The sequence below is a fragment of the Oncorhynchus kisutch genome, linkage group LG11, assembly GCF_002021735.2.
Source record: "Oncorhynchus kisutch isolate 150728-3 linkage group LG11, Okis_V2, whole genome shotgun sequence".
NCBI lineage: Eukaryota > Metazoa > Chordata > Actinopteri > Salmoniformes > Salmonidae > Oncorhynchus > Oncorhynchus kisutch.
The window spans coordinates 36187543-36215170 of NC_034184.2; the positions used below are offsets into that span (position 1 = coordinate 36187543).

Genomic DNA, 27628 nt, shown 5'->3' on the forward strand with positions numbered 1-27628 from the left:
CTCGTCCAGCTTGTTCTCTAGTGATTGTACGTTCGCCAAAAGAATGGAGGGTGGGGGGAGTGTTAACTTACTCGCCGTCTTAGTCTCGTCAGGGAGCTCGCTCGTTTACCTCTCTGGCGTTTCCTTTTCCTCTTTCGAATCCCGGGGATTAGGGCCCGGTCCGGAATGAGCAGTACATCCACAGCTGTTGACTCGTTGAAGTAGAAATCTTTATCCAAATCAAGGTTAGTGATCACTGTTCTGATGTCCAGAAGCTGTTTTCGGTCAAAGGAAATCACACAAAACAGCAGAATTGGTCAGGAACTCGTTAGACGGCAGCTATACAGCTCTGCAGCGCCATCCTAGCCTTAAAGCCAACAGCATCAAAGGGAGGACAGTGTGGTTTTGGATGTCCTTGTGATGATTTAAATCTCGATTTAGCCTCGTTACCCCTGAAATCGGTGGGACGTAACTGGTACAGTAGCTCAAATCTCCATTATCATTGTCTTGCTTGATATGATTGAATTCCTTGGGATGTGACTGCATTATTCAGTCAATTGGATTCTAGACACAGGTCTGGGTGAAAGATACAGTATTGAGCATACACAGGACAGCTTCATCGGAAAAATAAAGTAAGAAAATATTGAAGTTTGAAGTGCATGGGAATAAATTATTATTAGATTAACAGTGAGATGTACGTTCCAAGGCCTTGTGAGTCATTTCATGCTTCACTTGGCACATTTGAGTCAATTTCAGTCACTCAGTGGATGTGAAATAATACACAGACCAGTGTTTTCAGTGCCTGAATGGCTACAGACAGTAACCTAACACCTTGATCGTTGCACCAACCCCAAGGGCCAGTTTTTCAAAACTTTTTTGGGGGGGGATCAGAATGATCCGGATTCTGTAATCCTATTTCATGCTATCCAGGATCAGATAAATCTGGCTGTTTATAAGCCGTTTTTTCCCCAGAAAATAATCGTATAGGATCATTCTGATCCAGATACCACAAAATCAAGATCACAGAATCCAGTTTTTCAGTGCTTTAAACAGGCCTACACCATGCCATCTACTGGACAGGTTGTGGTACTATTTCAACCTGGGGAAACAGAAATGAGTAACTACACTGAACAAAAATATAAATGCAACATGTAAAGGGTTGGTCACATGTTTCATGAGCTGAAGAAAATATCCCAGCAATTTTACATCCTTGTTAGTGAGATTTTCTCCTTGACCAGAAAATCCATACACCTGACAGGTGTGGAATATAAACAGCATGATCATTACACAGGTGCAGTTTTGTCACACAATGTCACAAGTTTTGAGGGAGTGTGCAATTGGCATGATGACTGCAGGAATGTCCACCAGAACTGTTGCCTGAGAACCATAAGCTGCCTCCAACATTGTTTTAGCGAACTTGGCAGTACTTCCATCGGTCTCATAACTGCAGACCACGACAGCCCAGGACAACCATATCCGGCTTTTTAACTTGTGGGATCGTCTGAAGAGGGTTGGTGGGGGGGTTGCTGAGGAATATTTCTGTCTGTAATAAAGCCCTTTTTCTGGGGGAATATTCCTTCTGATTGGCTGGGCCTTGCTCCCCGAGTGGGTGGGCTTGGCTGCGTGTTTGGGTGGGCCTATGCCCTCCCAAGCCCACCCATGGCTGCACCCCTGCCCAGTCATGTGAAATCCATAGATTAAGGCCTAATGAATTTATTTCAATTGACTGATTTCCTTATATGAACTGTAACTCAGTAAAATCATTGACATTTTTGCATATTGCATTTATATTTTTGTTCACTATACATGAATAAAGGTACCTTGAATTTTTTTTTGCCTGCATAAGACTTCCGGGGCCGACAGAGATGGCCGCCTCGCTTCGCGTTCCTAGGAAACTATGCAGTATTTTGTTTTTTTTATATGTTATTTCTTACATTGTTACCCCAGGAAATTTTAGGTTTTATTACATACAGTCAGGAGGAACTATTGGATATAAGAGCAACGTCAAATCACCAACATTACGACCAGGAATACGACTTTCCTGAAGAGGATCCTCTGTTTGGCCCACAACCCAGGACAATGGATCAGATCCCAGCCGGCGACCCAAAACAACGGCGCCGCAGAAGGGGCAGACGGAGCGGTCTTCTGGTCAGGCTCCGTAGAGGGGCACATCGCTCCCGAGCATACTACTCGCCAATGTCCAGTCTCTTGGCAACAAGGTAGACAATATCCGAGCAAGAGTTCAGAGACTGTAACGTTCGTTGTTTCACGGAAACATGGCTCACTCGGGATGCGTTATCAGAGTCGGTACAGCCACCTGGATTCTTCACGCATCGTGCCGACAGAAATAAGCATCTCTCTGGTAAGAAGAAGGGCGAGGGTGTATGCCTTATTATTAACAAGACGTGGTGTGATCATAACAACATACAGGATCTCAAGTCCTTTTGTTCACCTGACTTAGAATTCTCTTCGATCATAATCACAGTCGTGTATATTCCCCCCCAAGCAGACACATCGATGGCCCTGAAAGAACTTAATTCGGCTCTATGTAAAATGATTTTTACAAATTTATTGTAGCTGGGCATTTTAACAAGGCTAATCTCAAAACAAGGCTCCCTAAATTCTATCAGCATATCGAAAACAGCTTCTATCTCAAGGCCATCATACTGTTGAACAGCCATCACTAACATTGAGTGGCCAACATACTGACTCAACTCTAGACACTTTAATAATGGAAAAATTGATGTAATAAATGTATCACTAGCCACTTTAAACAATGCCACTTGATATAATGTTTACATACCCTACATTACTCATCTCATATGTATATACTGTACTCTATACCATCTACTGCATCTTGATATAATAAATGTATCACTAGCCACTTTAAACAATGCTACTTTATATAATGTTTACATACCCTACATTCCTCATCTCATGTGTATATACTGTATACCATCGACTGCATCTTGCCTACGCCGTTAGGCCATCACTGATTCACGTATTCTTATGTACATATTCTTATTCATTCCTCTACACTTGTGTGTATAAGGTAGTTGTTGTGAAATTGTTAGGTTAGATTACTTGTTAGATATTACTGCATGGTCGGAACTAGAAGCACAAGCATTTCGCTACACTCGCATTAACATCTGCTAACCATGGGTGTGTGACAAATAAAATGTGATTTGATTTGAGATGCATTTATTTGACACTTAACATAACTTACCACATACCTTACTGCAGTCAATTTAACATAATTAACCTTTGGATTTTAGATGTAATAACGTTTTTGAAGCCTCCTCACATTAGTTACATTGACATTTCTTAGTTGTAGTGCCTGTCACCTTTCCAAATCCACCTTGAATCCACCCTTCTAGTGGGATCAAAATATTCATGATTTTTGGGATCAAAACAATCCTAATCACCTACAATTCCTGATTAAAGATCAGATTGGATTACCAAATCCTTATCCCTATGTCAATTCTAACATTAAATCCTATCCGATAGGGGTAATCCGATCAGATAACGTTTTGAAAAACCAGCCCCTTGGCTGCTGCCACATAGGCTTTTCAACACCATTTCTCTGTCGCCTAGCTCTGGAGAGGTCATGGCTGTTCTCTGCAGGAGAGTGAAATGATAAAACCCCCTAGAAAATGGGCCTTCTGAATGGAGCAGCAGTCTCAGGCACTACATCGCAGTACTTGAGGTGTCACTACGGACACGGGTTTGATCCTGGCCTGGGGCACAGACCCATGAGGCGGCGCACAACTGGCCCAGCGATGTTCCGAATTAGGGGAGGGTTTGGCCGGACGGGATGTCCTTGTCCCATCGCGCTCTAGCGACTCCTGTGGCTGGCCGGGCGCGTGCATACTGACACGGTCACCAGTTGTACGGAGTTTCCTCCGACACATTGGTGCGGCTGGCTTCTGGGTTAAGCAAGCGGTTTATCAAGAAGCAGTGCGGCTTGGCAGTGTTGTCTTTCGGAGGATGCATGGCTCTCGACCTTCGCCTCTCCCGAGTCCGTACTGGAGTTGCAGGGATGGGACAAGACTGTAACTAACAATTGGATATCACAAAAAATGTATTACAAATAAACCCTTGCAAACCTTCTCTGTGATGTGGCGCTCCACGAATGCTCTATTTGTTGTGGAAAGCAGAATCCAAGATGGCCAACAGCTCTTCACATCCCCCATTATGAAGACATGAGTGTTCACTGGAAATGCAATCAGACATGCTTCAGCAGCAGTTTTAAATGTTACTTTAGATTGACTTTGTGTGGGTCTACATACTAGGAGGCCTTGCTGTTTGGATCTGGCCCTGTGCCCCCGCATTGGCAAAGGCTCAAGGCCCTAACAAACCATGTAATGTGTTACATTTTTACACCAAGGCTGTGGCTTCATACAAACCCGGTGCCAAGAAATTAAATGGAGAACGGAGAGCTAAAATAAATGTCTACAGTACTTTGGACTGGAGCCTTTCAACTGCTGAGGTGTGCAGTATCTCCCTGACAATGCAGAGTCTGGAGTGTGTTAATGCGCTTATTAAATGGATTGCAACATTTTATTTGTGAGAATTCCCTCTCAAATGTGCTATTTTTTTCGAAAAAAGTTAGCTAGCATTCTTTGGACACGAGAGTGCGGTTAACTTTTGACATTAACGTAACCCCCACCACTCCTCTGACTGTTGCCGTGTCACTATGCCACATAGAACAAGTATTCCCATAATGCCGATGATGACAGAACTATAATATTAGCCTCAGTCTGCTACCCACCTGGCTAGCCAGCTATAGTAGTAGGAAAAATGTAATGGCTTTGCCTCTTCCTCTCTGTTGGCTGGCTAAAGTTATTGTCACTTCACTTCGTAAACAACAGATGTAGACTAACAGTGAAATGCTTACTTACGGGCCCTTCCCAACAATGCAGAGAGAGAGAAAATAGATCAATAATAGAAAAATAATAACATGTAATAATACAAGTAATAAATACACAATAAATAATAATAACTTGGCTATATACATGGGGTATCAGTACCAAGCTGATGTAGAGGGGTGCGAGATGATTGAGGTCTTGCTAGCTAATATGGGAAATATGGGAATAAGGTTTAGGAATGTGGTACCTTAATTTGAAAGCACATTTGAAAGTTAGACATAGACATAGAATATACATTATGGACACTTTAATAAGGCAGCCACACACCCCACCGAATGTCGATCTGCTGTTCATCTACCATTCGTTCGCTGAGATGTGTTTTAGGGACCACTCACCGGTGGGTGTCCGACATTTTCATGCAATTCTACACGTAGAATTGGTTTGCAAATTATAGCTGGCAATCTGTTCAGAGGTGCTAAGCGGTTAAGAGCAGTTAAGAGCGTTGGGCCAGGAACCAAAAGGTTGCTGGTTTGAAACCCCGAGCCGACTAGTAGAAAAATCTGCCAATATGCCCTTGAGCAAGGCACTTAACCCTAATTGCTCCTGTAAGTCACTTTGGATAAGAGCAGTTGCTAAATGACTAAAATGTACATGCCTGCGTGTCTGTCCCTTAAGACGTTTGAGTAAATACACTCTGTTATGGATGGCTATGACTGCCTCTACTTTATTTTTCAACCTTGTTCTCATTTGGTAGGGGCTTAGGCTGAGTTCACTGCACCTCAAAAGAGGCAATACAAGTATATTTCCTTGCCAATGCAGGTTTATAACACACAGGCGTGTATTACAGAGAACCTGAAAATTGTCTCTGGTCTTTCAGTAATGAATAAATGTTAATATATCAGTGCTACAACTGTTTTTGTTGCATTTTCTTGACCAAATTAAAGGTATTTTGGCAACATACCATCACACAGAAACATACATTTAAAGATGAACCCCCTGAAAATGATTTGGTGACATGTATAAAAAGAAATGGAACTGAGTAGACATACAGCTGTTGAAAGGTGAGATATGCACGTTTTCCGTATCCCAGGATGTGTGTGTGTGTGTGTATATGCATGTGCATTTTTGTGTGTATTACGTATAATTTGATACATTGACCAGCAGGGCTGGGACTGGACCCAACGCGGAGGAAGTGGAGATATATTATACGACTACACCTACATCTGTGTCTTTATCTGTGTCTGTCTATCTACCATATGTCTGTCATCTCCATTAACATCCTCATCTGTGTCTGTGTCTGTGTCTTCTGCAGCTGTACGAATCTTTATCATCTGTGTCTCAAGTCTGCGTTACTAACTGTGCTGAGGAAGTAAATATTATTTCCTTTCTATACTGTAGTTCTCAAGAACGAGCTTTTAAGGGAAATTGCAAGGATCCATTGCAAATGGTTCAGTGACAGATAAATATAACAAACAACATTCACTTGAATTAGGAGCAATTTCATAATGTTTATGTTCAGGTCCATGCAGTGCTTTTCTCCTCATCTAATCACTGAGTTAACAATACAAAACAACATATGTGATTGCACTGCAAAGAAACCATGATACAACTCAGGACAGGACAAATAAATGTTGTAAACAGAGTTTACACTGGATGTACTAAATTAAAGGATGTGGTTGCCAACTATCTAATTAGGCTTTCGCCTGGATGAAATGTTGACGTCAGTCTCATTTACACAGCCAAAAACACTAACAAACACTTATGGAAAAAAAGTTTATTTGTTTTGTTTACAGAGACAATGAATCATAAAAAGAACGACGATAATTATGTAAGCCATGTGTGTCGTAATTTGGCTCTAGGGTGAAAAGGAAAGTGGTACTGCTACAGTAAGGATGGATATTCCTTGAAAGGAAAAAGTGGAGCAAGTGAACAGATGTTTGGCTCAGACTTCAAAGTGATAAAGCTTTACTCATATCCCCTTTGCCCCTGTCTCTTTCTAAGAGGGAGGGCAAAATAGAGGAACCTATCTGTTGAGGAGGGCCTGAGCCCTATTTGTCTCCCCTGCAGTACCTGATGTCTGGAAGCACTATATCAGGTTCAGCACTCCGCAGCCTCCATATTACTGTAATCAACAACACATTTATTGCTCAAGACAAAAATGCGAACAGGCCAGCAACTTTCGATTTTCTTACTGTGAATGTATACCATATGTACTCATCTAAACTACAATATGCAATGTTTTAACACAGGATTGAGGTGCCTCGGGCTCTACTGTGCTGCATGTATTTTATTTATAGATATCCAAAGTCTCACATTGAATCAAATAGCCTGTCTTTAACTGCTACTAAAACACAAGTGTAACTTACTAAAACAAGTTTTTGTGTTTTGGGGTCAGTCTTTGAAATATTAGCTCATGCTACAGATGTGATATGAAGATTAAAACCTTTAGCGTGACAAGCATTTCTCTGGGCTTGAGATGATGTGGAATGCTGAGCCTCAGCACTACTGGAGATATCTGATCCCACTGGAAAGCACTGCAGGAGAAAACCCCATTTCACGTTTCTGTATTTATAAACACTGTATAGAGTACAAAATATATAAAGTTCGATACATTCACTTCCAGTTTTCATAAAATACTGGGTCCAATTTCCAGCGATGGTTCTGTTAAGCTTGGGAGGCGAAAAAGTACTAATGTTGACCTAAGGAACAGCCAATGCAGCCCCCTAGAATGTGAAAGGATCCCCTCTAGAATGTGAAAGGATCCCCTCTAGAATGTGTGCTGACCTTTCTAAAGCTACGTACTTCTGCAGCCCTATGCTCTAGGCAGCACAGATGGCGTGTGTGGGGCGCCCATAAATGCTATTTAACTTGAATTGTTATTCCTAAATGAGAGGCACCTCACGAATCCGTTGTTTCATGTCCATCGTCTGGCCATAGCATAAGCTTGTTCCCAATGGTGTTAAACAGCTCCTTATTCACATCTCCTCTTCCTCATGAACACTGATCTACAGTATCTGAGAGGATTTAAGCGCAGAGAGAAATACATGTTGGAAACCCATCGAGTACCTCCTCAACGTATCCATGGTCCATCAAGAATGAAGGGAGACAAGAAAAGAGAGACAAGGAAAATAATTGGGACAGAGCCTTAACATTTAAGCCTAAAATTCCGTACAAAGTGTTCCCAGAATTCACCACTGACTGACGCAGGCTATTGGTTTATAGACGAACACACATGTAGGGTGGTACAGGGGAGCTATGGGGAGCCTGAGGGGCAGACAGACCCAAGCTGCTTCCCTCTCCGACACAGACATTCCTGGAGTTAATTTGTCAAATTACAATTTAAAAAGACGATCTAGGATTTGAGCGGTGTAAACGTACACTGGTCAGAAGAGATTTTAGAGGGATATTATTTGGGTTGGACTGGGCAAGGCTAGCCTAACATTGCCCTTGAGGTGTAGAGTAGTTAGCATACCTCTAGAGGGAAATGTGATGGCAAATGTTTTACTTTTCCTATGCATTTCGATAACAAGAAAAGTTCAACTGTAGACAAATAAAAAGATTGTTCTTAATTGACCTGGTTAAGTAAAGGTTCAAAAGTGGTGTGCTATCTTAGCTTAGCCCTGGTTATCATCTCTTTATGCTATCTTAGCTTAGCCCTGGTTATCATCTCTTTATGCTATCTTAGCTTAGCCCTGGTTATCATCTCTTTATGCTATCTTAGCTTAGCCCTGGTTATCATCTCTTTAACACACTGTAAGTTGAGGAGGCATCCTGGAGGATCCATTAAGCCATTATAATGAACCAACCTCTCTGAACCGCTAACTTTGGCAGGAAAGGGCTTTTTCCATATTCCCCCTGACTCTCTCCCTGCCCCACACTCCTCTCCTCTCCTATGTCAGTGTCTCTCTGGCAAGCTCTGACCTAACTCAGTAGTGAAAATATACAGAGGGATTGCAATCAAACAAATAAAAGAAAACTGCAAGGGCATCAGGGATAAAACATTTATGGAACACTGCTTTTGAGTATCCTTAAAAAGTGGCAGCTGATTTTCTTGCAACTCTGTGAAAATGACATAACCAAAAATATAGATCTTTGCCCAATTTCTCTGCCTTTGATGAGTCCTGGCAGTGCAGCATTCCTGGCCTTTTACAAGAGTTGTATAATATAAATATCAAAATAAAAATACACGTTGCCATTCTGAGTTATGTTTATTTACAAGGTACAGTACCTGATCTAATAACCAGGAACAACCTCTCACCAAAACATGAATTATCATCAGCTATGACACTGACTGAAGGCCAATATGCAAAAGCAGTATCAACAAACCAGTGCAAATGAAAATAATGGTTTGGCCTGGAAAGGGACATGGAAAGCTGAGAAAGCTGAACGTGCCTACATGAACTGACTTAGATTCAAAGCCCCTGTCAGAAGTATTTTATCTGATCCAAGGTAAGGAAATATGCCGTTCCTTTAGTGCAATGGGCAATCTTTTGCATTAAAATTGCATTATCCTTGGGTATGGTAACAGTGCAATCAGTTAGATATTTACATTGTACAAGAAAAGTACATAGAGTTACTTACCAAAATGCTTTCTACGTTCAAATTAGACAACCATCATGGTAAGTAGAGCACAAAATAACAGCTCTTACACCATGCAGACACTACACAGACATAAGGACAAATTCCATTCTAAGCCATCTTCTTCATTGGACAAATGAGAGCTCTGTAAGAGAAGCATAGTTCCATAACAATACCATATTCACACCATTTAAAGAATTCCCCAAGACTCTATAAATACCTGAGCACCTTTTGTCATTTCACAGCAAAGTACTGGAGACATTTAAGCAGCTCTGGGTTCATAAAAAGTACATATCTAACTTCTTCAGCACTGAAAGTCTGGGATTCAGAAATCAACCTCAGATGCCATAAAATACATGAACTTATTCTGGGAGAGATGGATGCTGAACTAAACGGACTGAAGTATTTTACGCGCACCTGTAATTCTTAGAATTGGCATGAGGCTTAGGACTGATGTCACCCATATTGCAGCTTAGCCTTCTTCCATGCTGTCCAGGAGGTGTCATGGCTTCAGCTAATGCTAACCATGCTGTTGAACACAACAGGCTTCAGCTAATGCTAACCGTTCTGTTGAACACACCAGGCTTCAGCTAATGCTAACCGTTCTGTTGAACACACCAGGCTTCAGCTAATGCTAACCATTCTGATGAACACCACAGGCTTCAGCTAATGCTAACCATTCTGATAAACACTACAGGCTTCAGCTAATGCTAACTGTTATGTTGAACACTACAGGCTTCAGACAGTGCTCTGATGGGTTTTGATTTAGCTACCTCTGCAATACTCGGGAGTCCCCTGCCTACAGTGCTTGAGTTGTTGATGCCAAATGCCATCTATACAGTACTGGTTGTACACCGATGAATCAGACAGTGATTCAGTTAGAATGGCAGGTGGGTGAACTCTCTTACCAGTGACATATTTACTCTGTAGTTATCTAAATGTACTGCAGCCTTCAATAGCCCAGTCACCAGCATCATCCATCAAGCTCTATGCTTATTATGGAGGAAAGGACTCAAGTCAAGGCCTCAGGCAGAAGGACTTCAAGGTGTTTGGAAATCTGCCTCAAAGTGACTCCCTAGTGGGCTCAAATCCAACTGGACCAAGAAGGAAAAATAAACGGAAGAACTCAACGGGTGGGTACAGACACTTCAAAGCAGTCTGAGTCAATTGACTCTCTTCCTTTAGGCCTCTATGGCATGGGGTTTTACTCACACCCAATGTGAAACCTAAGTCAAATTGCTTTTCTGATCACTGTTTCCCTCCCCTTTGAAGAACACATGAGTCACATTACTGCTTCACTGTCTGGGAACACCATTTAAGCCAGGACGTCAACCTCTGTTACTGAGCCTGTCTCTTGCTCTAGAGGCTTTGGAGATGGAGATGACAAAACGTCTTATTTCATTCTACTGAAGGGAAAGGAAAACCAGACAGGTTTCCTTATGCTGCGTCAGCTAAAACTGTGGTTCGGTTAATGGTGAGGTGTGTTTGTATGTTATAGCGCAAGAGTTAGTGAGTCTTAACTGGGTCTTAACTGGGTCAAAGTGTATAGGCAAAAGTAAACACGGGCATATCAAGTAAGACCATCAACATATGTATACAGGACTTTATAAAGAGTAGACCATTTCATTGAATCTACTGGAGGGCATGATATGCATAACAGTCAACAGACTAAGCTCTGCATAACATTTATCACCTCTCACTGTGAAAAAGCCAAATTTAATCAATCTCAACAAGGGCCAGAAGAAGATTATTTTCAGTTCCTTTTGAGGATTAGCTCCTAGCACTACATTTTCAGAGGTTAAACAGCTGACTCAGGACCCCGTGTAGCTGGTATATGTAAATCGAGCATGTCTCTCTGTCTTTCCATTAAAGTGAGCTGGATAATTAATATAGGAGTCTGGGAGACATTCCTCCTACAGAAGGCAACATTCTGGCCCCGGCCTAAACCAACAAGGGTAAAAAAACAGGCCTCTCTGCAGGCCAAAGTGAGCCTCCAGGGCTAAGGCACAGTTTGAAGGCTGTGGACATAAAGGGAGAGGAGAGGGGGGGGGAGGAAGGGGAACTATTGGGGATGAAGAAAAGACCGTGACCCCAGACTGAGAGGTGAAAATGGGAATTCTCATGTGGATGCTGGCTGGAAAGTATGCATGAATAGGTGTGCATCACTGTGTGTGTGCGTGCGTGTGTGCCTGCATGCATGCGTGTGTGTGTAGGTTGGTCACTCACCACTCTCGCTCTTATCGATGACGTCTACCAGTTTGCCGGCCTGCAGGCTGATTTCTGCCGGCTCCTGCTTCTCATAGTTGGCCACCACCATGTACTGCTCCAGTAGCATAGGATCGGCACCATCCAAACCTGGGGTTGATGGGAAAAAACACGCTGTCAGCCAGCTCCCGGTCATGGGTCCGCGAGAGCGACCGCCGGGCACCCTCTGCGCCATAGGCCAATTTGTCAGTAGACCTCAGCCAATGGGAACACACGCTGGGCTCTGTGCATTTTCCCAAGAGTCTGGCCATATAGCTGGAGAGTCAAAAAGGAACGCCTATTAAACTGAAAGTCTCCCAAAATACATCAAGCAGTTTACTGAAGAGAATCCATTCTAAGCTGTCGGGGGGCCTCATCCATAGTCTAAACTTGAGATAGAAAAATAGGAATGGATGGAGAGAAAAAGAGGAAAGCAACAGAGAGAAAGAGAAAGAAAGAGCAGGAGCAGCGGCCGGTTGTCGATAGAACAGTGCAGCGGGAGAAAGGAACGGTTTCCCCTGGAAAATAAACAGTCTGTTAAAAAGCCTCCTTCTCCTTGTTGGGGCTGGAGCTGGAGGAAGAGTAGGGGGGGGTTGTGTACGCCAATCATAAGAGTCGACACTGAAGGCCTTAAATAGAACCAGATGAGTGGGCTGGAGTTGAGCTCAGGAGGCTGGGCCTCGGCTGCTGTGAAACACTAGAGCACAGGACTTTCATTTAGTATTGCCAATGGAAAGCTTCTTTCCTGGCCTCGCTGGGTTAACCATATTAGCACCAGCAATGACTTAGTTTTGACAATGTTATTCAGCAGGACCATTCCACTGGGCACCGACGTCAGTTAAACATCGAGTCTTGACTTACATTTTGTTTAGTCACGTGAATTCAACGTGAAATAAAAAAGAATAAAAATGTAATTGGATTAGGTTAAATGTTAGGATTATGAAGTTCACTTACGTTGATGGCTTTTTTTTCAAATGTGGAAACAACGTTGATTTAACCAGTTTTTGTCCAGTGGGGTACATTGATCAAACATCCAAGAATGTGTCAATATTATAGATGAGGTGGCTCTTATTAAGCTGTGATCCCAAACATTGCTTTATTTTTTTTTCAGATATCTACTGTATCTGTCTTTTATACAAACTGCGCAATCCATGTTGCATTACATGGTAGTGATGTTTATGATATGAATTTCAGAACATAAACCAGTTTGCAAAGAGTAAAGCACATTTAAATATACATGGACTGGTATTGTACAAAAAGCCAAGCCATAACCTCAACATCAAAAGGAAAAAACACAAAGGTCATTGGGGATGTTTCTCATTTTCAAAAACAAAGCACCTGTTGCATGAATTTAAAACAGTAAATAAACTACATCTTCAAAACAAATTCAACCACCTACCACTGCACACTAAACCTTAAAAAGTCACTCCAAAACATCTCCAGCTGCAGCCTAGAATGAACTGAGACAACCCAGTTTAGCAGCAGAACTAACACATGTCAGCTGTAACCTAGAATCAGACACTGCTGAGATGGATTTCACACATTACTGATAGCTCAGACTGGCCACAGAGTTTCGTAAAACGGAGAGGAGAGAAATGATTCACAGATCACATAAGAACACAGTATATACATACTATGTATCCGGAGTCAATACCAGGATATCCTTTGGTCTAAATTCCAAGCTGCTTCAAGGCTTGCCTGAGTAATAATTTATAGTCTAACTACCAACAGACAGTTCAAGTATATGGATACTAAGATGGAGGATACAGCACAAATGCTCTGTAGTACTCATTGTCAATGTACTGTTTCTCTCTTAGCTGAGATAAATTACAGTATTTAGTGAAAAATAAATGAGTTAGCTGAGTTCCTGTATCACATAATCAAGAGAAATGTCTACAAAACAAATGTTATAAACTAGATGAAGCCAACCATGTCCAAATGAAAACATTATTCAACCTGTGGTAAACTCAGTGTCTGTGTCTATCTCCCACAATGGAAAATAGCATGATTCCAGTCCAATAAATACTACTAGATAAGAAGAGATGACAGCTGTCAGACTAAAGATGAACATTTACGTAAATTAGGATTATGTTCCCACTATATGCTGAGGGGCAGGTATCACACATGTCAAAGCACTAATAACTCATCTGGATGAGATCAGCTTCAATAGCATCCAAAATACTAAACCTGCCAACTAGTAAAGTTGAACCAGTGTGGTTCCTTCTGTGGTTTATGCTGCTTTCTCATTATTTGCACAGGGTTCTTTGCTCACCGCGAGGTTGTGTGCAGAAGCCTTGGAAAGTTAATATTAGTTGAACTTTGAGTGCAGGAGTGCAACCCCTTGCAGTGTGATCCACTTACGGGTGGAAAACAATGACTTGTGCTACACATTAAGTAATGTGAAGCCTGCTTTAGAAATGCAAGGCTTTGGTTTTCCTTTCAGCATAGCTGCCTTAGATGAATGCTCAAGATTATACATTCAATGATGCTGAGGCCAAAACTCATCCAATGCATTTTTATAACCTGTTGGGAATGGTCAGAACGATGGTGGACCACAGAGGCAGATGAATCCCATCGCTTAACACTAGAAATGACAAGGAGATCATTTTGACCCAATATGAATGTAAATTTGTCCCCCTCTGTCCTTTACTTTTCTTCAATAAGTCTATTTTAACATATGTACAGTATGTTGTTAGAATTGATATGACAAACATAATATGTTACAAGCAGTTCTAAGAGGACAAGAGACGATCCTGAGGTTTCCAAAACACTTACCATTGCCAAATAACTATCAATTGATATTTAAAAATATCACTTTTTCCACTGTTACATGTGCCCCATGCTTGAGCACGCGGCAACAGCTAGCCTACTTTTTTCAATCTTTACAAATGAGATGCCACTGGCTTTGAGTGAAGCCAGAGTGTCTTTGTATGCGGATGACTCAACATTATACACGTCAGCTACTACAGCGACTGAAATGACTGCAACACTTAACAAAGAGCTGCAGTTAGTTTCAGAATGGGTGGCAAGGAATAAGTTAGCCCTAAATATTTCTAAAACTAAAAGCATTGTATTTGGGAATAAAACATTCACTAAACCCTAAACCTCAACAAAATTTTGTAATAACTAATGTGGAAATTGAGCAAGTTGAGGTGACTAAACTGCTTGGAGTAACCCTGGATTGTAAACTGTCATGGTCAAAACATATTGATACAACAGCAGCTAAGATGGGGAGAAGTCTGTCAATAATAAAGCGCTGTTTTATCTACTTAACAACACTATCAACAAGGCAGGTCCTACAGGCCCTAGTTTCTACCTTCATAACAACACTATCAACAAGGCAGGTCCTACAGGCCCTAGTTTTGTCGCACCTGAACTACTGTTCAGTCGTGTGGTCAGATGCCACAAAAAGGGACTTACTGTAGGAAAATGACAAGAACAGAACCAGACAGGACAGCACTGCTGGCCATTGGATGAACACGGAGAGCTAACATTAATGACATGCATGTCAATCTCTCATGGCTCAAAGTGGAAGAGAGATTGACTTCATCATTACTTCTTTTTCTGAGGTGTTGACAAGCTGAATGTACCGAGCATTAAATTAAAATACACACATGGAAACCCCACGAGACATACACCCAGAGTTCTCTTCACAGTCCTCAAGTCCAGAACAGACCATGGGAGGCACACAGTACTACATAGAGCCATGACTACATGGAACTCTATTCCACATCAGGTAACTGATGCAAGCAGTAGAATCAGATTTAAAAAGCAGGTAAAAATACACCTTATGGAACAGCGGGGGCTATGAAGCAACACAAACATAGGAATAGACACATTCATACACACACATGATAACATACACACTATACACACACGTACACATGGATTTGCGTTGTAGATATATAGTAGTGAAGTATGGGCCTGAGGGCAAACACTTAGTGTGTTTTGAATTCTGAAATGAATGTATTGTAATGTTTTTTTAAATTGTATAACTAACTTAATGTTGCCTAATGTTGCCTTAACGGCAGCTAATGGGGATCCATAATAAATACAAACTGATGAATTACATTTAAAAAAACAGATCAAATACACCTTATGGAACAGCAAGAACTGTGAAGAAACAAACATAGGCACAGACAACAAATGCACACACACACACACACACACACACACAAGATAACATACAGTTGAAGTCGGAAGTTTACTTACACCTTAGCCCAATTACATTTAAACTCAGTTTTTTTTTACTGACATTTAATCCAAGTAAAAATTCCCTGTCTTAGGTCAGTTAGGATCACCACCTTACTTTAAGTGTATGTAAACTTCCAACGTCAACTGTACATATCTGTATTCCCAGTTATGTGAAATCCATAGATTAGGGCCTAATGAATTTATTTAAATTGACTGATTTCCTTATATGAACTTGAACTCAGTAAAATCGCTGAAATTGCCGAATGCTGATTTTATATTTTCGTTCATTGTAGTTTAAAACTTTCCATTTTCACATACTGAAAAGGTGTCATGCATATTGCATTTTTTCTGCTACTGGTTGATTTTGGTAGCACATTCCCATATCTAATCGAAAGCTGCTATCAATGACGAAATGAGTATGACGTCCAGGCATTTTTAAGTATACTCAATTGTCGAAATGTCACATACTATACAAAAAAACAGTTGCATACTCAAACGGCCTACTATTTAGGATGCAAATATGGGTATTCAGACACGGCCAGTGTAACTTCACAAAGACAAAAATAGGTTCATACTATAATGTACAGTACATTGAGTGAAATATACTTAATATCATAAAGGTACATTTGAAGTCGGAAGATTACATACACTTAGGTTGGAGCCATTACAACTCGTTTTTCAACCAATCCACAAATTTCTTGTTAACAAACTATAGTTTTGGCAAGTCGGTTAGGACAACTACTTTGTGCATGACACAAGTCATTTTTGCAACAATTGTTTACAGACAGATTATTTCACTTATAATTCACTGTATCAGAATTCCAGTGGGTCAGAAGTTTACATACGCTAAGTTGACTGTGCCTTTAAACAACAGAAAATGATGTCATGGCTTTAGAAGCTTCTGATAGGCTAATTGACATCATTTGTCATTAATTGACGTCAAATGGAGGTGTACCTGTGGATGTATTTCAAGGCCTACCTTCAAACTCAGTGCCTCTTTGCTTGACCTCATGGGAAAATCAAAAGAAATCAGCCAAGATCTCAGAAAGAAAATTGCAGACCTCGACAAGTCTGGTTCATCCTTGGGAGCAATTTCCAAACGTCTGAAGGTACCACGTTCATCTGTACAAACAGCAGCCGTCATGCCGCTCAGGAAGGAGACGCATTCTGTCTCCTAGAGATGAACGTACTTTGGTGCGAAAAGTGCAAATCAATCCCAGAACAACAGCAAAGGACCTTGTGAAGATGCTGGAGGAAACAGGTACAAAAATATCTATATCCTCAGTAAAACGAGTCCTATACCGACATAACCTGAAAGGCTACTCAGCAAGGAAGAAGCCACTGCTCTAAAACCACCATAAAAAAAGCCAGACTACGGTTTGCATCTGCCCATGGGGACAACGATTGTACTTTTCGGAGAAATATCCTCTGGTCTGATGAAACAAAAATAGAACTGTTTGGCTATAATGACCATCATTATTTTTGGAGGAAAAAGGGGGAGGCTTGCAAGCCGAAGAACACCACCCCAACCGTGAAGCACGGGGTGGCAGCATCATGTTGTGGGGGTGCTTTGCTGCAGGAGGGACTGGTGCACTTCACAAAATAGATGGCATCATGATGTAGGAAAATTATCTGGATATATTGAAGCAATATCTCAAGACATCAGTCAGGAAGTTAAAGCTTGGTCGCAAATGGTTCTTCCAAATGGACAATGACCCCAAGCATACTTCCAAAGTTGTGGCAAAATGGCTTAAGGACAACAAAGTCAAGGTATTGGAGTGGCCATCACAAAGCCCTGACCTCAACCTTATCGAAAATGTGTGGGCGGAACTGAAAAAGTGTGTGCAAACAAGGAGGCCTACAAACCTGACTCAGTTACACCAGCTGTGTCAGGAGGAATGGGCCAAAATTCACCCAACTTATTGTGGGAAGCTTGTGGAAGGCTACCGAATAAGTTTGTCCCAAGTTAAACAGTTTAAAGGCAATGCTACCAAATACTAATTTAGTGTATGTAAACTTCTGACCCACTAGGAATGTGATAGAAAGAAATAAAAGCTGGATACTTGGATTAAATGTCAGGAATTGTGAAAAACTGAGTTTAAATGTATTTGGCTAAGGTGTATGTAAACTTCCCACTTCACCTGTATGTTATCGTGTGTGTGTATATTGTCTCACCTAGCTCTGTAGCTTTAGTACACACATGTGACTTACAGTGGGTGTGTATTCTCCAACTCCATCATCTGAAGCAATTCAAATTAGATGCAGTAGCTAAAATGTATTTGATAGATTGAAGGAGTATGTTTTAGTGTGCTGGAAGTAGTAGCCACACTAGGGTCAACAAACTGAGATAAATGTTGCTTTTACACAATATATACAAAAGTATGTGGACACTCCTTCAAATTAGTGGATTTGGCTATTTCTTTTTTTTTTTACCCCTTTTTCTCCCCAATTTCGTGGTATCCAATTGTTAGTAGCTACTATCTTGTCTCATCGCTACAACTCCCGTACGGGCTCAGGAGAGACGAAGGTTGAAAGTCATGCGTCCTCCGATACACAACCCAACCAAGCCGCACTGCTTCTTAACACAGCGTGCGTCCAACCCGGAAGCCAGCCGCACAAATGTGTCGGAGGAAACATCAAGCACCTGGCAACCTTGGTTAGCGTGCACTGCCCGCCACAGTAGTCGCTGGTGACCGATATCCCTACCGGCCAAACCCTCCCTAACCCAGATGACGCTAGGCCAATTGTACGTCGCCCCACGGACCTCCCGGTCACGGCCGGTTATGACAGAGCCTGGGCACGAACCCGGAGTCTCTGGTGGCACAGCTGGCGCTGCAGTACAGCGTCCTTAACCACTGCGCCACCCGAAAAGCTGGATTCGGCTATTTCAACCAAACCCTTTGCTGACAAGTGTATAAAATCGAGCACGTGGCCATGCAATCTCCATAGACAAACATTGGTAGTAGAATGACCTTAGTGGAGAGCTCAGTGACTTTCAACGTGGCACCATCTTAGGATGCCACCTTTCCAAAATGTCAGTTCATCAAATTTCTGTCCTGCTAGAGCTGCTCCAATCAAAATTAAGTGATGTTATTGTGAAGTGGAAACGTTTAGGAGCAACAACAGTTCAGCCGCGACGTGTTAGGCCACACAAGCTCACAGAACGGGACCACCGAGGGCTGAAGCGTGTAGCGCATAAAAATCATCTTTCATTGGTTGCAACACTCACGACCGAGTTCCAAACTGTCTCTGGAAGCAACGTCAGCACAAGAACTGTTCATCGGAAGGTTCAAAGAATGGGTTTGCATGCCCGAGCAGCTGCACACAAGCCAAAATTCACCATACGCAATGTCAATTTCCAAGTTGTCTGGAGTGATGAATCATGCTTCACCATCTGGCAATCCGACGGACTAATCTGGGTTAGGCCAGTGCCAGGAGAACGCTACCTGCCCGAATTCATAGTGCCAACTGTAAATGCAACAGCATACAATGACATTCTAGACAATTCGGTGCCTCCAACTTTGTGGCAACAGTTTGGGGAAGATCCTTTCCTGTTTCAGCATGACAATGTGCACAAAGCAAGGTCCATACAAAAATGGTTTGTCAAGGTCGGTGTGGAAGAACTTTACTGGCCTGCACAGATACCTGACCTCAACCCCATCGAACACATTTGGGTTGAATTGGAACGCAGACTGTGAGCCAGGCCTAATCACCCAAATTAGTGCCCAACCTCACTAATGGTCTTGTGGCTAAATAGAAACAAGTCCTCGCAGCAATGCTCCAACATCTAGTGGAAAGCCTTCCCAGAAGAGTGGAGGCTATTGTAGCAGCAAAGGGGGGGGACCAACTTCATATTAATGCCCATGATTTTGGAATAAGATGTTTGATGAGCAGGTGTCCACATGCTTTTGGTCATGTAGTGTATGATTGATATTAGTTACCCCACCCTTCCTTGAATCTCAGAATCTCAACAATGTTATTGTCTAGACTCCAGACTACTGTGTTTACATGTGGTACCGTATGTGTGTGTGTGTGTGTGTGTGTGTGTGTGTGTGTGTGTGTGTGTGTGTGTGTGTGTGTGTGTGTGTGTGTGTGTGTGTGTGTGTGTGTGCCTGCCTGCTAAGGTGCCTGCGTGCCTTCCTGCGTGCACACCTCGATTAAATAGCCATATTTGCATATTTTGTCTTGCCCATTCATCCTCTGAATGGCACACATACACAATCCATGTCTCAATTGTCTCAAGGCTAAAAAAAAAATCCTTCTTTAACCTGTCGTCTCCAACCCTGTTCCTGGAGAGCTCTAACTAACCAGTTCTAACTAACCTGATTCAGTTTATCAACCAGCTAATTATTAGAATCAGGAGTGCTAGATTAGGGTAGGAAAGGAAAACCTACAGGACAGTAGCTCTCCAGGGACAGGTTTGGAGATCCCTGATCTACACTGACTGAAGTGACATAAATAAAGTATCATAGCTTTTACCTGGTCAGTCTATGTCATGGAAATAGCAGATGTTCATAATGTTTTGTACACTATGTTTACATTATGCATGTTCAGTATTTATTATGTAACATTTCCTCACCTGGGATTTGAACTCACAACGACATCTTGGTTCATGCAACGCCAATCTTCCTGCTATGCCACCATGTCCGTGACAGGTATCAATTAATCTGACTATTCTCATTAATGATTGTATTTAGTTGTCTAATGTTGGTGGGGTATATTAACCTATTTTAATGATAGTCCTGAATCACTATGATCAATATAATATTTTCTTGGATCAATAAAATATTTATTGAGTGCATTTTTAACAGAGCTGATATTTACTTCCAAGTGCATTCACCCTATTGCTTAAACATATCAAGTTGTTTCAGATCTACACAAATGCCTAGGGAGGAGGTTTTATGTTTTCTTCTGGACAGGGTCAAATTATAATGGCCCAATAAGCACATGCCCTACAGCAGTGGTCACGAACTGGTCAACCGTGGTCAATCTTCATGGCATGCCTAGTCAATCACCAAACATTTATGTAGAAAAGCCAACGATAAAGGATGTGATAAAAGGCTTGCGCTCCTTTTTTTAAATTCCTGTTGTGCTATTGCAGTAGGTGCACTTGATTCAGGAGCCCAGAGCACCGGGTAAACAAAGTATTCCCATTTTGAACCATTGTCTGAAAAGACAAACTCTGCTTACCCGGCTGACCAGTAGATCTGTGGCTAAATCGAGTGTGCCTACTGCGCTGGCCAATCGGAAAGCTCAAATCCCCATGCATACAAAGCTTCCATGACACCGGCCACAGCAAAGTTTGATACTAGCCTACGTAAGGTTGAATAACTTTTAAAACCATGACCAGAGAGAGACTGTCAAAGAATACAGCAAAGAGCTGCTGTTTTTATGAGTAAGTTCATGTTTAATTGTTTATTCAGCACTATCAACCCTGTTCTTACTCAACACTATTACAAAACATAAAACACACATCTCCCAACTTCCATTCGCGCTGCAGCTGCAATGAATGAGTAGCCAAGTGTATAGATAGCCCAGCATTTTTATTATTACTAGCAGATTGTCTTGTCTCTTTTAAAATTGAGGAATATTTATCTCTGGTCATAGGAACAACCTGAACGGTCATCCAACTCAGAATTCCAAATCAGAAACTCTGGCATCATTCTAGACCTTTGATTTTTCGAACTGAAGATCACTGACATCATGATTTGACATTCCCAGTTGTCTTGAAAGCACCATGATCATCTGATGCAGTTACCATCAGTCCAGTAAAATAAAAAAAGCTAATTATTTCAAAATTAATGCTCACCTGTGCCTTGCAAGTGCTATACCAACTGATCTAAATTGTAATCAAAGCTCAAGTTTTGAAATATAATATGGTCTGAGAAGAACATAATTGGCAGGCCAGGCATTATAGCCAATATGATGTGATAATGTACTAGGCCTACTGCACAAACCTCGTTCTTACAAAAAAAAATGATTAGGTTAATTAACATTTTGTAAGTCATGATCAAAAGAAAATATGAGTGGTAGATCTTGACTTGCTTTTTGACTGTGAAATGGATTTTGACTCAGAAAAAGTTGGTGACCACTGCCCTAGAGATGTACCTTATTGGGACAGTAGTTAGGACATTCATCACTGGTGCTGTTGGCCTGGTTCATGTTTGATGTAGTGTTTCTGGACAAAGAGATCAATGCCGCCTTTGCAGAGTTATCATTTTACTCAAATGTTATCTTTCTCCTCGATTAACAAAACATAAATGGAAGCATTTCCACAAGGAAAAGGTTAAGTGGGGTAACAACCATAGAGAACGATAGAGGCCTCTAGTGGCCAAAAGCTTGTTTTAGCATGGGCAGCACCATTGAGGGATTCCACCAACGTGCCTTGAACGCTGTCTTTAAGGAGCCTTACATATGAACCAGCTTGCTTACTCATTGCAGACAGCCTCTGATTTATCAGCCTCTGAGGCTGCTATTGAATCTCATCAGCCTGCCAGGAATAGAGGACACCCACTCTGGATTATATGCTTCAGCAGATAAAGCATTTTGACTGCTCATCTGCCAGCAAATCAAGTCAAATTTCAAATCAAATCAAAGTTTATTTGTCATGTGCACCGAATACAACAGGTGTAGACTGTACAGTGAAATGCTTACTTACAAGCTCTAACCAATAGTGCAAAAAAGGTATTAGGTGAACAATAGGTAAGTAAAGAAAAACAACAGTAAAAAGACAGTGAAAAATAACAGTAGCGCGGCTATAAAAGTAGCGAGGCTACATACAGACACCGGTTAGTCAGGCTGATTGAGGTAGTATGTACATGTAGACATGGTTAAAGTGACTATGCATATATGATTAACAGAGAGTAGCAGTAGCGTAAAAGAGGGGTTGGCGGGTGGGTGGCGGAACACAATGCAGATAGCCCGGTTAGCCAATGTGCGGGAGCACTGGTTGGTCGGCCCAATTGAGGTAGTATGTACATGAATGTATAGTTAAAGTGACTATGCATATATCATAAAGAGAGAGTAGCAGCAGCGTAAAAGAGGAGTTAGCGGTTGGCGGGACACAATGCAAATAGTCTGGGTAACCATTTGATTAACTGTTCAGGAGTCTTATGGCTTGGCGGTAAAAACTGTTGAGAAGCCTTTTTGTTCTAGACTTGGCACTCCGGTACCGCTTGCCATGCGGTAGTAGAGAGAACAGTCTATGACTGGGGTGGCTGGGGTCTTTGACAATTTTTAGGGCCTTCCTCTGACCCCGCCTGGTGTAGAGGTCCTGGATGGCAGACAGCTTAGCCCCAGTGATGTACTGGGCCGTACGCACTACCCTCTCTAGTGCCTTGCGGTCGGAAGCAGAGCAATTGCCATACCAGGCAGTGACGCAACCAGTCAGGATGCTCTCGATGTTGCAGCTGTAGAACCTTTTGAGGATCTCAGGACCTATGGAATAGGCTTTGTCGTGCCCTCTCCACAACTGTCCTGGTGTGTTTGGACCATGTTAGTTTGTTGGTGAAGTGGACGCTCAAGGAACTTGAAGCTCTCAACCTACTCCACTACGGGCCCCGTCGATGAGAATGGGGGCGTGCTCAATCCTCCTTTTCCTGTATCATCTCCTTTGTCTTGATCACCTTGAGGGAGAGGTTGTCTCGTAGTTGTCGGTGATCTGGCCTACCACTGTTGTGTCAAACTTAATGATGGTGTTAGAGTCGTGCCTAGCCGTGCAGTCATGTTTGAACAGGGATTACAGGAGGGGACCTTTTTTTTATCCCATCCCCCGTCTGCTGGAGGCGTTTTACCTTTTGGTAGGCCGTCACTGTAAATAAGAATTTGTTCTTAACTGACTTGCCTAGTTAAATAAAGGTTAAAAAAACTTTTTTTTTAAATCCCCAAACTGTTGACACAAAGTTGGAATGACAGAACTGTATAGAATGTATGATGTAGTGTTAAGATTTCCCTTCGCTGGAACAAAGGGGCCTAGCCCGAAGCATGAAAAACAGCCCCAGACCACTAATCCTCCTCCACCAAACTTTACAGTTGGCACTATGCATTGGGGCAGGTAGTGTTCTCCTGGCATCCGCCAAACCCAGATTTTTCCATCGCGTTTCCGCTGCTCCAGAGTCCAATAGCGGTGAGCTTAACCTCACTCCAGCCAACACTTGGTGAACTTAGGCTTGTGTGTGGCTGCTCAGCCATGGAAACCCATATCATGAAGCTCCCGATGAACAGTTATTGTGCTGAGGTTGCTTCCAGAGGCAGTTTGGAACTCTATAGTGAGTTTTGCAACGGAGGACAGACGATTTATATGCACTGTGCGCTTTAGAACTCGGCGGTCCCGTTCTATGAACTTGTGTGGCCTACCACTTCATGGCTGAGCCGTTGTTGCTCCTAGACGTTTCCACTTCACAATAACAGCACTTACAGTTGACCGGGGCAGCTGTAGCAGGGCAGATATTTTACGAAATGACTTGTTGGATCCTATGATGGTGCCATGTTGAAAGTCACTCAGCTCTTCTGTAAGGCCATTCTACTGTCAATGTTTGTCTATGAAGATTGCATGGCTGTGAGCTCGATTTTATACACCCATCAGCAACGGTCTGGCCGAATCCAATACTTTGAAGAGGTGTCCACATAATTTTGTATATATAGTGAATGTTCTGCTTGACATTAACTTTAAACACCAAAACATGCTAAAAAGGTTCTCAGGAGGTATTTGCTAACTTAGATAGTTAAGAGAACATTCTAACGAAAAATTGGACACTCAAACATTAGGGGAACATTACATGTAACAGTGCAAAAATGTTCTCTCCCTAGAATTGTTAGCTGAGTTGACACTCAACAGCTGTTTAGCATTGAAACTCATCAGCCAGTCCCTTTTCCTTATTTAGTGTCTGTTGGTTTCCTATCATATTTTCTGGCACACACTGGTTATTATGAGACGAAGACTCCATTGCTTTTTTTTGTGTGTTCCAGCTAGCTGCCTGCTGTGGGGTTAGGAGGGGTTGGTTCCATGTCGGAGGCCAATGTGACAAATTGTCACTGTCAGAAACTGGGAGGCTTGGCTTTACGCTGACCCCTGAGTAGAACTCCCGATGGAGTCATCTACTTCTGCAAAAAGTAACTGAAGCTGTCAGTGCACACACTGTCTTTGTGGTTGAAGAGACTAGTCAGTTTATAATGCAGTTCTGCTACTGCTGTATGTATTTTAGAGTTAGTTTAGCCAAATATCCATACAATATCTTTATTAAAAAAATGGAAGAATGGTGCAAATGCATGTCTCGCATTGTCTAACCCTAGAAAATGCTATTATAAGATGGTAGTTACACTCAAGTAAGACTGAGTTAATTAAATCTTTCAGGTGCTATTGCCTTTGCAGCATGTGAATAAAAGCCCAGTATCTGGGAAGCAGGATCAGTCAAAGAGCTCAGTATTCAATGGCTGTTTATCAAGCAAGGGTAGTGTGACTGTTGAAACAGTCCACAGTTGTTTAAGTGGGAGAGAAGCACACATTCATCTACATTGACTAAAATCTCACGACTAGCTAGCCCCTTACCCCTGTGCACCCCTTGACCCTCCACACACAGACCCGATCCCCCACACACACACAATTCCACTCTCTATATGCCCCTGAGCCCCACAGCTTCAATAAAGCCAGCACGGCTGTGCACACACTCCTCCGGTCCATGCGAAACACTGAAATGGTTTCCATTTGCCACGTAAACCTCCTCTCCATCTGCTTTTCACATGCACAGTGCCTCCAAGCGCTCCGACACGCTTTCCCACTCTCTCTCTTTCTGTGTCTCGCTCCCTCACTCTCCTTCCCTTTCTTTCTCTCTCTCTCTCTCTCTCTCTCTGACTCCGACTCTCTTTCCCTTACTCTCTCTGACTCCCCCTCTGCCTCTCATACTCTCTCTATCTCTCTCTCTCCACTCAGTCCTGTTATCCTAAATAACACAGTAAATCTGCTCACAGACAAACAGCTAACTTTATTAACGTGTGCTGAGTTGGACAAGTGTAAGTTTTATTTTAGTAAATAGTGTTTCAGCCTGAACTGTTCTTTATCATAGTTATTTCAAAACAGTTTCCAAACAGTGTGTTCACTTTCAAACAATTTTCCTGTTGGGACACAATAGAGCTAGCGAAAACATTCAGGTCTTACTTCTGAGTAACATTGTATTCTAACAATAGAACTACAATACCTGCTAGTTTCAAGTCTAGTTGTGCTGTGACCATGAGGTGTTGACCAAACCTCACGTGCTTAGTCAGCCACTGAACTGTATGCTGCTCTATATAGAGTTAGTGTAGAGGACAATAATAGACAGAGCTAGACAATGTAAACAGTTCAGATATACATGAACAACCTGTAAGGTATATCCTGTTTTGACCCATATAGAGCCACATATCTAAAGAATGAAGGGCTCAAAATAGGGCTCTTGACTTACCTGTACCCTTGCACATTGACTCGGCACCGGTACTCCTTGTATATAGGCTCATTGTTGTTATTTTATTGTGTTACAATTTTTTCTTTAGTTGAGCAAATTTTTCATACTTAAAAAAAAAACTCTGCATTGTTGGTTAAGGGTTTGTAAGTGACCAGTTCACGTCAAGGTCGACACCTGTTGTATTCGGCGCATGTGACAAATACATTTGCATTTTATTTGATTGTAGGGGAGGTTACAGTTGGAGAACAATTACTGAGGTACAAGCCAAAACCTTACTGAAACCACATGAAGGAGCAAATCATTGGGCAAGTAATATATTCATAACTAAACAGTGGTTTTCAGGGACATCTATTCTTTATCTTAACATCATAATCAATGGAGTACATTTTTTGGGTCCTAATCAGGTACCCAGTGGTTTACCTCTGAGAAAATTCACCAGTTCATAAGTAAATAACAGAACTTGAAACTATCGAACCCTGGATAAACTGATATTGAAGAAAGACATTCAAGATAGCTGGCGGGTGGGTGAGGGGATGACAAGCCACTGAGAGAGAGAAAAACAGAGAAAGAAAGAGGGAGGGAGAGAGCGAGAGAATAATGACGATGCTATGAATGACTGATTGTCTACGTCAGAGTATAAGATAGCCTGTGATTTCTGCAGCATGTGCATGCCAGGTAAACATTGGTAGCCAGTCTGGCTAAACCATGCACTAACCGCCAGCAGTTTGAAGGCCTGGGACAACATTTTCCTGTTGGGGCACAGTTTCAGTAAACTCTTAGGGGAGACCAACATCATGTAATTATGTGGACCATAAACTGCAGCTACAGCACAGATTCACCACAGACTCGCACACTCGCTCCGCTGTCCTGGTTTAATAAAGTAATACCAACATCTCAGCAGTTAACCCTGTGTCTTGGTGTGCCGGAGGCAGATTTCAAAAGGAGATATGGTCACTGAGCTGTCTATTAAGACTAAGATGGAGAAGCTTTGACTAGACTTGGTTGTCAAAATATTAGCATCTTGAGAAATGAGACTTTTCCTCCAAGGCTATCAATCTTAATCTAAAAGACGGAAAATGTTGTTTACAAGGGACAATAAAATGGGACCCATTCATTAATTCATCATTGTTCGTCTACTGTAACCATTTAAAATGTATCGGAACAGCAATGTTTACAACTGTGAATAACCTATTATTCCAGCCTCCGATTCCTGGAAGAACTGCAATACGTAGCATGGTCTGAATGTAGGTGACGACAGAGACACACACCTGAAATAAGGCAAGCTTTCCATTTCATCATGTCAATGGAATTCACTGATACGTAAAGGCA

General features: G+C 42.0%; 1 protein-coding gene across 1 annotated transcript in view; it reads right to left on the reverse strand.

The window, feature by feature from the left end:
* LOC109899725 (SH3 and PX domain-containing protein 2A-like) overlaps positions 1–27628 on the reverse strand; it is an 84438-nt gene that overhangs the window by 21389 nt on the left and 35421 nt on the right. The window contains exon 7 of the mRNA XM_020495193.2: positions 11652–11780. Within this exon, the coding sequence (XP_020350782.1) occupies positions 11652–11780 (129 nt within the window). The remainder of the gene's footprint in view (positions 1–11651; positions 11781–27628) is intronic.